Source organism: Equus quagga, chromosome 1 (genome assembly GCF_021613505.1).
Source record: "Equus quagga isolate Etosha38 chromosome 1, UCLA_HA_Equagga_1.0, whole genome shotgun sequence".
NCBI lineage: Eukaryota > Metazoa > Chordata > Mammalia > Perissodactyla > Equidae > Equus > Equus quagga.
Window position 1 is genome coordinate 26326372 of NC_060267.1, and position 12014 is coordinate 26338385.

The following is a 12014-nucleotide window of genomic DNA, read 5'->3' on the forward strand; positions in this document are numbered from 1 at the left end:
AAATGGGATTGAGTAAACAGGGGAAAGGAGAAAGAAAGCAAACAGAAGGAGAAGGGAGAAAATGGGTATGAGAGATGGAAACCTAATCACAGATGCATCCTGTTCTGGTTCCCCTCAATCCGGACAGCTATCGACGACAAAGAAAAAATTTAATGGGCAGTGAGAAGAAATACACTCTAGGGAGATATATAAAAATTTCAGGTGGGGGTAGTAGATATTTCTACTTTTTTAAAGCCCATGCCTATTTCAGAATCACTGCCATACTAAAATGGAGTATGGGTTCTCATATCCTTCAGGTTAAGAGCAAAGTAAGGTTAAGGACTATTGTTGTGACACCAAAGTGTGAAAGAAAACTGAAGGCAAGGAAATCTTCCTAACCCATCAAATACACCACTGAAGTACCTTTCCATTGTGGCTCTCCGGAAAACTAGTCCCTCAAAGAGGAAATGTGCCCCACAACTCCTCAGACAGACACACAAAACCCCATGTTTGTATATTTAAAAATATATTCACAAGTCTATTATGTTTTTAGAAGGATATATCTGATTTGTTCAGATCAGTGTTTCTCAACCAGGGTGATGTGGCTCCCCTATTACCATAGCCCACCTTTGGCAATGTCCAGAGACATTTTTGATTGTCACACCTGGGGGGATGGGTGAGGAGACCCTACTTGACATCTAGTGGGTAGAGGCCAAGGATGCTGCTAAACATCCTACTTTGTACAGGACAGCTCCCATAACACATCATTATCTGATCCATAATGGGAGTGGCACAGAGGTTGATTGCTTTTTGTAAACAGACATGTAATTTATGGGTTTATGGGACATGGGGCTAGAGAATGGGGAGTAGTCATATCAACATTTTCCAATCTGCATCATTAACAGAATATAAAACACAGGGGCTTTTGAAGGTGGTCCAAAGGTATAAACTTCCAGTTATAAGATAAATAAGTACTAGGTATGTAATGTACCACATGATGTCTGTAGTTAACACTGCTATATGATATATATGAAAGTTGTTAAGAAAATAAATCCAAAGAGTTCTCATCACAAGTAAAACATTCTTTCTTTTTCTTTTATTCTGTGTCTATATGAGATGATGGATGTTAACTAAACTTATTGTGGCAATCATATCATAATACATGCAAGTCAAATCATCAGACTGTACACCTTACACTTATATCTCAATAAAACTGGAAACAAAAAAACACAGGGTGCTTCAAAATGAACATTGCTCAAAATGTGTCCATTAATCTGAAACACTTCTTAACACACAAAAATAGATATTTGGGAGAGCTGTGTCTGATGGCTTGAGACTCCTTCAGAGAAAGAACACAGTATATCTGGCACTAGCCTGTATCCTTTGAATCACAAGTCACGTTTGGTTTTGGTGAGGATCTAGGATTCGGCGTTGACAATTTGGCATTTTGTCTTAACCCACAATTATTAATATATTCACTTCCAGAGTTCCGAAACATTTAAACCCATTTTAAATTTCCCAATCAATGTGAAGAATAAAGGTACAAAGGTTTATTCACCTTTACATGTCATGTCCCAAATTTTGGACATTTTTTTTAATGATACTAATGCCCTAACAGACATATTTTAGGCATTCTCTCTGAGGAAAATTCATTAAAATTAAATGTATACACACACAACAGCAAAGAAAAGTCAGAACTGTCTTCACATACTTTACATTAAACCAACCCAATGCTCCTCATGGATCCCAAAGACCCTCAGGAATGTTTAGAACTTGAGTAGGTCACCAATTTGAGGCTTTTGAGTTTTTAATCCCAAATTGGTTTTTGATGAATATTTATATGAGAATTCATGATTGTGACACTAAGTAAAAAAACTGCTACTATAACTACACAGAGGTGTCATCTTTTACTTATCCTGTCTTTTTGAGACTGAAAAATGGCTGTATCACTCAACTGAAGACTTCCTTATCTGCCTCCCCATCCCTGGTAATTAAAAAAAATGCAAGGACACATTTCATTAATACGTGTGCTTCCATGGTAGTCCCACCCTCATCTCGAACCCAGTCTACAAGAGTGTGTGCAAAGCAAATTCCAGACCTGTAATGTGATATTACTTTAAAATACACCATTCCAAAGGAAAAAACATTTTAACAAATACGTGAAAATACCAAAAACTACAACAATATAATTATATCTAAATATTTTCTAGATTATAAGGAAAAATCCTAATTTTTATTCTCAAACCAACAAAAATAGTTACCTAAAAGAAACTCTGGAGCTTGTTCAAATTCCAGTTCATCACTATTCAACATAATATTTCTAGGCAGGTCAGCCAAAATCAAATCAGGGGCAATCTGAGATATCGGAATGGTGAGCCGTGGTTGGTCTGGATTCACTAGGAGGTCTCCTGAGAAGCACAGAAAAGATTTTTTGAAAAAACCAACTTTTAAGGATATATGTAAATTTGTGCTTTTGACTTACAAAAACAATGACATATTTTTTATGATTTCTAATCACTGTTTTAGTTTTATTTTACCAATCCTATTTTTCTCTAGAAAATTTGAGAAAGTTTTAAAGGTTCAATTAATATCGATCTACTTGGAATTTTAAAAACTCATTCCTAGGCATTAGAAAGTAGAATTCAGAACTGCCTTAGGCTATCTGACATCTGACTAGGAAATTATCTCTTCTCTACTTTTACCACATTCATAGAGCACTTATTACATGGCCGACACGTTGCTCAGTTATTTCCATGTATCAGCTACTTTAATCCTCGTAACAAATCTATGAGGTAGGTTTGGTTAATATTCCCATTTCACAGATAAGATTATGTTGCTTAATGAGCCAGTACTCAAAGTCTCAAATCAACATTTTTATGAATCTAGAACACAAGATCTTATTGGTAATAAACGCAATCCATTTTTCTGAACTGTCACTATAATTGAATTTAGTATCCTCTAACTCATCCCTTATGGATAAGAATAATTTTTACATTTATTAAAAAACTCACTTCACAAATATTGAACGGATCACTTAAAAACATTTGTAAGTTTGATTCAACGTTACCTTCTTCTGCTTTCCTCATCAAATCATCAAGTAAGATTTTTTGATGCTCTTCACCATCATTAAAACTATATAATGCCCACTTCTTCAACAGAGTTTCTCCTTCACCACAAATATCAATCTCCAATAAGCCAGGAAACCATTCTTCCATGAGAGAATCAATGTGGTCCACAACTTGGCCCAAAAGAATACAGCCTACATAATTCAAAGAAGAGCTCGTCAACACCCTAACGGAACCTTATTCTGTTGCAAAGCTAGAAAACAGAAACTATAAAGTTAAAAAAAATAAGTTTAGATTTCTTTAGTAGTACAATTTAAAGTTTTGAACTAATTTCCTTACCTTTTCTACAAGAAGGAACTGTAATTTTTAAGAAACTCTCTAGGTGATTGTCTAAGACTTCAGATCCTACCAGACAATAAGCTTCTGGAGACCAATTCAAGTAGATGCCTTGTCGCCAGTACATTCTGTTTGGGCGAAGTGCTCTTTCTGAAAGAAGTTTAAATGGACCCAAATGTATCCATTAATTATTAACTACCCCATAAATTAAAGGAGAAAAAAATCACTGCACACATCACAAGTGACAGTAATAGAGATACAATTGTTTTGAAAGTATCAGAATCATTAATGATACAAGTCCTTACCCATATCTATTAAATATGATATGAAATATTTTACCCTTAATTTTGCAATGAAATTAACAAAACGACCAGTAGATATCCTAAGACAGATTTCAGGTTCATGGTGTTAAGTAGTTTAACATGTTTAATATATGAAGAAAGAGAATTATAAATAAGTTCTCATAACTTTTAAAAAGAAGTTGATGGTCATGCAAAACCAAAACTTTCTGAGCATTTTAATGCAATGTAACTACGTAGATGTTGATTAATTGCAAGCAAGATAAGGTTTATTTCAGAATACAGTAACATCTGCATAAAGTTGATTTTTAAAAAAACAAAAAAAATGATATTTTCCTTTTGAAGCACTAAGATCTCTCTTTCTTCCAGAAGGAAGAGCTAGCATTAAAAACACCCATTTTTATTCTTTTTTGTAAATCCTTTGGGGATTGTGCAGCAGAATAAAGATATTACAGTCCCTACACTGAATGCCAGGATGGTCTGAATGGTCAGGACCTGTTGCTTGTTAAGTAAAACTTTCTGAATTGCTGTGATGGCCATTTCTAGTCTTTCTTTCTTCGTGTGTGTGTGTGTGTTTAAACCAATGACTCATAGTAACCTCACTTTTTAAAAATTGTTGCTTCTAGTCTGCTTTGGCTTGGAAAGCAAGATATTCATGCTTATCGTAAATGTGTCTAAAATAAGAACACATGGGCTTTCAGTGAGGACCTGAGGAATTTTCTTCCTGACAAATTGCATGAACTTATATGAGCATATGTGTCTTTATATTGGCTTCTCTGAGGTCTTATGAGCTTATTTTCTGATCTTCAGCTGCCTTACAAATAAGTAAACTCTGGGAAAATTACAATGAATTTTAATATGCTTTCCTCCTAACTTCTCTAAATATTGTCTTCATTAAATACATACCTCTTCCTGAAAGCATGTAAGGTGAAATTTCAAGTAATCGATTGATTAATCTCGACCAAAATCCCATGGGAAAATAAGGCATTTCATATAGTCGAATGATAATTTCAGAGTTCTCACAATGGGGAAGCTCTATGACCGGCCTGTGGTCAGACAAACTGAAGGGACAAGGACACCATCATTACATAGCTTCATACAACACCCAACCATGTTGACCAAAGTGCTTTAGTACTTGAAATCGATGAATTGAATATAAATACTCTAAGCAATTGCACTTTTTTATAATGTTCTTTTGCTATGTGCTCTTCCTACTTCAAAAATTCAATGGTTATTTAATCAATTCAAATGCATGCTCAGATGTAGTAGCTGCATGAAATATTTTTCAGTAACACTATTTACACTAATAAATAAATAATTACAATTAGCTATGCATAGACAAGTATTAAGGAATTGTAAAACTTGAAAAAATGCATGTCCTAGAAAAAAGTGTGTATCTATTTTTGGAATTGGGTACCATATATCAATCAAGGCAAATTGCACTTTCCAATGTCCTATTACTTTATAACATTCCTGGGTGCTTATAAAAGCAGTAAGAAACATGTCTACAATACAATACAGGGCTAGAACTTAGGCCTCCACTGTGTTGCCCTGCTCCTCTGAAAATTCAGTCATAAATTCTTTTAAGATTCTGATGAAAACTCACTCTCTCTCTAGAACTTGCCTAATATAATAAATCTCTCAGTACCATGTAAGGAGACACACACACACACAAGATAATCTCCACTATTTACCTTTCTTAAATAATTTAAACAATGGTAAACCAGATAGTAATTATATACATAAGTCATTTACTGAATCTTTAAAAAGTCAACTGTCATGTTTTCATTAAAAGTAAATGTTATACTTCACTAGAAAGTTTAAACAAGCAAAAAAAAATTAGTACATTTATCATAGACCAAAGCTATTTTGACAAAATAATCTAATAGATGGTAAATTTCCATAGGGTAATTAAATTTTTAAGTATTGGTTTACCTGCTTGGAACCAGCAAATATTCTTCTCCTATTGGCAAGGCAATCTGGAATTTTTCTAGGAGTTTAAAATACTGTGACATGTAGCCCTTTGGAAATCTCTTTTTCTTCGAAAGAAATTTTTCCACATCTCTACGTGAAATAATTCCCTTCGGATGTTTTGGACAGCCTTCCACTTTCACTGTCAAAATCTGAAAGATTTAAACTTGTAAATAATCACTAGAATTTATTTTCTGAAAAGTTTTGAATTTAAAGTATTTCGCGTCTCTTTGCTCACTGAAAATGATCAGAACAATTTTAACATTGTCAACTACAACACAGCACCTAATTTCTCTAGCTAGTAGCCATGTAGCCTAGAAGCCCAATAGGACATTCATTCTCCCAAAAAAAGAATTTATAAAATTGAGATCAGAAATTATGGAGATCCTCTGAAACTAATGAACCTCAAGCCTTCCCCAGCTCCAATTAACAGATCAATTCAATACTCCACATCCTTATTACAGTATCATCAATAATCTATTCCTATGGAAATTATCTTCCAGACTGTGTTATCACTACAAGTTTGCAATAGAAATGTGACTTCACATTTATGTAATAGGTGATGGTTTCCATCAATGGGAAGAGGGGCAGTGTAGCACAGTTTAGTGATTCTCAAACAGAGTAACTACTGCATTTTGCTGGATTCCACTGAGTCTCAATCAGTAGGTCTGGGATGAGGTTTGAGAATCTAATGTTTTAACAAAAACCCCAGATTATTCTAATGTGGATACCATACTTTGAGCTTTGATTATCATCACAGTAGTTAAAAATACAAATCAGAAGAACCCAGGTTCAAATTCAGGCTCTACTTCTGGTTGTGTGACCTTGGGAAAGGTATTTAATTTCTTTAAGCCACAGTTTCCTTCTCTGTAAAATCAGATTTTAAAAAGTGACTGTCTCTGAGACGGCCCTGAAAATGAAATAAGATAACACAAAAAAAAGTATGCAAAGTACCTATCATGATTTTCAGCATATAGTAAGCCCGCCTAATGTTAGCCTTTACTATCAACACACAGCCTATCCATTTTATTTAGCCAAATTAATTTTAAAAAGAGGTTTGTGTTTAATTTTGTTTACTAGATCTATAATGTTTAAGGGAACTTAAATAGGAGCAAACATTATTTACATTATTACATAACTGCATAAAATATTTGATTGTAGAATCCTCAGGCCCAAGGATTCGTTACTCATCTCTATATTTCTCTCTTATACATATAATGTTTATTGAATCAATGAATGCATGATTGATTGAACATAATGGTTCTGATGACAATGTATAATGGGTCATTAAATAATAAAAATTATAGTTTGGGGCTTCTCCCATATTGTGTACTTCATAGCCCAGATTGCCCTTACAATTTAGGTGGTGAGGAAAATTGTTTACTGTTTTAGTGTTTTTAAAATCGCTAAGACCTTGTCTGACAACACACTCTCTATCTCCAACCACACTTTATATTTTCTTTGTGGCACTCTGTACCACCTGACATGCTGAGCGTTTATTTATTGGTTATTTCTTCCCATTTGAATGTCAGCTCCCCGAATGCAGGAACTTTGTTTTGTCTACTGCTATAGCCCCAGAACCAGAACAATATCTGGAACATCGTAGGTGTTGAATAAACATTGTCAAATGACTGAATTTGGGGGAAGTGAAGTTTGGAGCATTTTTATCCGAAGGTTAGATGTATAGGCCCTGGAGTCAAACCACTTGGTTTGAAATCCTAACTCTACTTCTTCCCAAATATGTAACTTTGGATAAATTATTTAACCTCTCTGTCCATCAATTCCTTCATCTTCAAGATAGGGGCTAATGTAGTACTGTTTAAAAGAGTTGCTCTAAGAATTAAATGAGATAATCTTTGCAAAGCAACCCCTTGTATGTTAAACATTATTATATACTTATTCTAGTTTATTTTACTTACACAAATTGATTTTAAAATAGAGGTTTGTGTTTGACTTTTTTAGTAGATCTATGGTATGCCACCATTATTTGTAAGAGAGAGTTTCCAAAGATGGACACATCAATTTCTTCTCTCCTTACATATGCATGCTCTCAATCCTTCAAAAAATGGATTCCATCCATTTCCCCTCCTGTTGAATCTGAACAGGCTTTGTAGTTGCTCTGGTCACCAGAATGTGGTAGAACACGCACTTTACCAGTTCTGGGCCTAGCCTTTGAGAGGACAAGCCATATGAGAGGCCGCATAGAGGAGCATCAACAACCGAAAATGTGAGTGTGGCTTTCTTGGACTTTCCAGCCCAGCTCAATGAAGGAAGACAAATGAATGAGCCTTGCCAATGTCATACGGAGCAGAACCACTCGACTGAGCCCAGTCCACCCACAGAATAACCAATATTGTTGAAAAACAAAAAACTGGTTGATGTTGTACCTCAGGTGTACTTGTTTCTTCCAAGTTTGGGGGTATCTGGTTACATAGCAATGAAAAACTAAACATTATCTTAATTTTATCACCATTAAAAGACCTCCTATTATTCCTTCCACCTAGTAACTTATAAGGCTAACTTACGCCCTTGTGCAAGGAAAAGGGAATTTTCCAGATTCCTCCTTCAAGTTTTTATCAATATTAAATTGCCATGCAAGCTTTTTAATGCTCCTCTTGATTAATTCAATAAGTCCCTTTCGTATCTCTTTTATCACACGGTTAAATGAGTTTTGCAAACTTCTCTGTGCATTGATGGAAACTTCTTTAATAAGTTTAGTGACCTAACAGCTTGGGGCACAGAGAGGGTGGGTGGACTCATTAGAGCTTCTGTACCATGAAATTATTTCTGCCCTTGCCTTGATGATTCATGGAGGTGAATACCCCTATTTACTTTTGCTGATGGGTGTCAGAAAAGTCATTCTTATTTTCACTTGATTATTTATAGCTTTCATTCTCTTTAAACTTTAGTGAAAATGACATTATACTTAAATATATCAGCATAAATAAAAATGAAGGTATTTATTTATTAAGTTAATGAGAAATTTAAATCATCATTCTACTGACCCTTTAGATGTAGCTTTCCAAATAACTTTGAGCTGTTCAAATTCTTGACTTAATTTTCACTTAAATTAACATGTTTATAGTATAACCATGCTAATGAGAAGAACTTTCATGGAGTTTCAACTTAATTACTCCATAGAATCTTTGGGAATTTTATTGCGGTCATGGTGGAAATTTAAAAGATGCTCAAAGATGGTGATTCTGATGCAAAACATGTCCTTATCCTATTGGATAAGATATACCCACCCCCATATTATCCACATGTGTGTGACTTTAAATGTTCCCAATTCACATGGAAAGATACCACTTTTTGGTGCTAAAACTTTCCCCTTTTCTTAACTAGATAGAGTTTAATTATTTTCTGAGAGTTATAGTGTGCCATCTAAGACAACAAAATCTTCAGAGTATATTTAAAACTCCCTTTGCTATACAGACTGCATCGACCACATGTATTTTTTATTTAGTTCCATACCTGGCACACTTTCCAAAACTACGTGAATACATCTTTAACGTGAAGATTTTTTTCATTTCCTAAAATAATGTCTTTCATTACTAAATAGGTCAAATATAAAATTAGTTAACATGTACTGCTCACTTACACTGAACTAGGGAGTCAATGTAGAAGAAACATGGTTACCACCCTTATTTTACAAGTGAGAAAACAAAGGCTTAAAACACAAAGAAATGCCACAAGTTAATAAGTGTTAGAAGAGATTTGAACTAGGTCATGCTGACTCTAGAGCGTGTGCCTCTTGACCACTCCACTTCACTCCCTTCATTATCATTCAGCAGACGAGTAACGTCACACTTTCCACGGCATATGTTCAGAAGGATGAAATCTACTCTAAAAATATCTACCAAAATAGTAATAACTACCACATCACAATGAATTGCCAATTACATTCATGTGTCAATATGCTCTCAAGCTCTGTGGTATAGAATTACCCCCAAATAAGTAAAATATTTTCCTTTTTTTCCTCAGACAGAATGTAGGAACTATCATTCAAAATTATCTGAGGGAATTTCATTACCGTTACGGTTTAATTAGAAGAGAGATTTCTAATGTAAAAAGATGTAATCATTTTAGGGACTCAGGGAGCCACATGCAAAATTATCAAATTATACTCACAAACAAAATAGTTAGCAGTAAGTACACACGCTAGAGACATCCTCCCTGAGCTCATCTCAGACCGTGATTAAGCTCAGCTGGGGTGATTTTGCATCCCTGGGAATATTTGGCAACGTCTGGACACATTTTTGCTTGTCATAACTGAGAAAGTGCTACTAACATCTACAGGGTAGAGGCCAAAGATGCTGCCATTACCCTATAATGCACAACAAAGAATTATCTGGCCCAAAATGTCAATAGTGCTGACACTGAGAAACCCGGAGCTGGTGCATTCTGCTTGAGTGGTTTTCTGTGACAAACCTATAAAGATGGATTATTATAACTAATTAATATATAAACTCAGTGGTAGTAGATTATCATTGGGAGAATGAATTTTCCATATGACATATAAGTGGAGGAAAGATAGCCATAATCACTGCCATCCAAAGCTTTCAAAAATTGTAAGCATTTAGAGCTCAGACCATTCCACTCAAGAGTCAAAACTCTCCTCCATGTTCTAGATAGAAGTTTCACAGGCTCATCAACCCAGTTTCTTAAATGTATTCACCCCAAGGATTTTCACAAAGCTTTCAATAACCAAAGTCAACAACCAAACCAAAGATATCATCAGGATCTAGAAAAGCCCCATGGAACAGAGGGGTACAAACCTCTGTCTGTGACTTTGAGACAAAGACATTAAAGTGAACTCTAAGATACCTTCGCTTCTTCCGTGACGCTCTTTAAGCAGTATTCCATGTGAAGCGTTCTATAGATTTCTATATTTACAGTAGTTTCTACCTTAACTGAACACAAAATCTACAATGCTCAATGCTTTGGATTCCATTTGTTCTTCTTCAATCATCACCCTCATGTCACAAAAATATAAGACACCAACCTGTGCCATGACTTTACAAAGCCACCTGGGTTCCACAAAATATAAGTCACTTAACTGCAGTGCTGGGTCTTGAAAATGAAGAAGGACCCCTGTAGTAAAAAATGAAACAATGAAACACAGAATCTAGAATACACAAATATGAAGGGGCTTTGGAGAGAATCTAGTCCAACCTCCTTGTTTTACAGACAAGGAAACTTTAGCATAGTTAGCAGCAGAGCTGGGACTAAAAACTGGGCATCCTAGTTCCCAAGCTCTAAAGTTCCAATATTATAAGGAAGTATTTTTTGAACCACATAAAATGATCAAATATAAGCATCTTTGAGACAATGCCATGCAGGGCAGAGCAAATATTTACAAATAAATAAAAATTATCATTTTATTCTTGGCTTTCTAACTGTATGCTACAAAGACATATCTTATTTTCAAATACAAGTAGGAAATACAGACTATCTCAGGAAGCTATTGGTTTAAGAATGGGGGAAAGGAGTAGACTATAATCCACATGAAGATTATTTTTCATACCGCAGAGTCTAGGAATCACAAGTAGCCTCCTAGCCACTTATTCTAGTACTACAAACCAACTCACACATTTATTCCTAGCATGGTTACACTGATCAAGTCCATAATCAGCACTGAAGTCGGTTTGAGAGTTTCATCTGTGAGATCATGCCGACAATACATGCTGCAACAGAGTAAGATCTGCCACTCAGGCAACCATTGATTCTCTAGGTGCCAGTTAGACCCCAATAGTAATTCTCCTTTACTGTATACAAATAACTTCCACACACACTAAATTCATTTGATAGTATGAAAGGATATGGCTTGTGGTCAGTGTTCTATAGCTCCTGAATAAAGTCAAGTTCTAGAACCCACATTTTTTTTTTTTCAAAGATTTTTTTTCCTTTTTCTCCCCAAAGCCCCCTGGTACATAGTTGTATATTCTTCGTTGTGGGTCCTTCTAGTTGTGGCATGTGGGACGCTGCCTCAGCGTGGCTTGATGAGCAGTGCCATGTCCGCACCCAGGATTCGAACCAATGAAACACTGGGCCGCCTGCAGCAGAGTGTGCGAACCCAACCACTCGGCCACGGGGCCAGCCCCAGAAGAACCCACATGTTTTAACTCCTGCTCAGAGACTCTTTCAACTACTGCCCTTAGATGATTTCTAAACCTTTTTTCTTGCAACATGATATATGATTCAACATCAATGTATATGATGTCCTTCCAAAGAGAAAAAATTAGTGGCCTATTAAAGAATTTTGTAGATATTCTGTTAAATATTAAATGTAAATTCTAACAATGTTCAGATACATCTTTACAAATTACTACAGCCAAGCTTTGGAAAAAACAGGGAACAAGCA

At 35.3% G+C, this 12014-nt stretch overlaps 1 protein-coding gene across 8 annotated transcripts in view; it reads right to left on the reverse strand.

Moving 5' to 3' along the window:
• Positions 1-12014, reverse strand: part of LRRK2 (leucine rich repeat kinase 2) — a 139941-nt gene that overhangs the window by 46567 nt on the left and 81360 nt on the right. For all 8 annotated transcript variants that reach the window (XM_046671874.1, XM_046671884.1, XM_046671892.1 and 5 more), the window contains 6 exons: positions 10656-10744; positions 5615-5802; positions 4586-4740; positions 3384-3530; positions 3047-3238; positions 2241-2387 (listed from right to left, as the gene is read on the reverse strand). In XM_046671874.1, coding sequence (XP_046527830.1) covers positions 2241-2387; positions 3047-3238; positions 3384-3530; positions 4586-4740; positions 5615-5802; positions 10656-10744 — 918 coding nt within the window. The remainder of the gene's footprint in view (positions 1-2240; positions 2388-3046; positions 3239-3383; positions 3531-4585; positions 4741-5614; positions 5803-10655; positions 10745-12014) is intronic.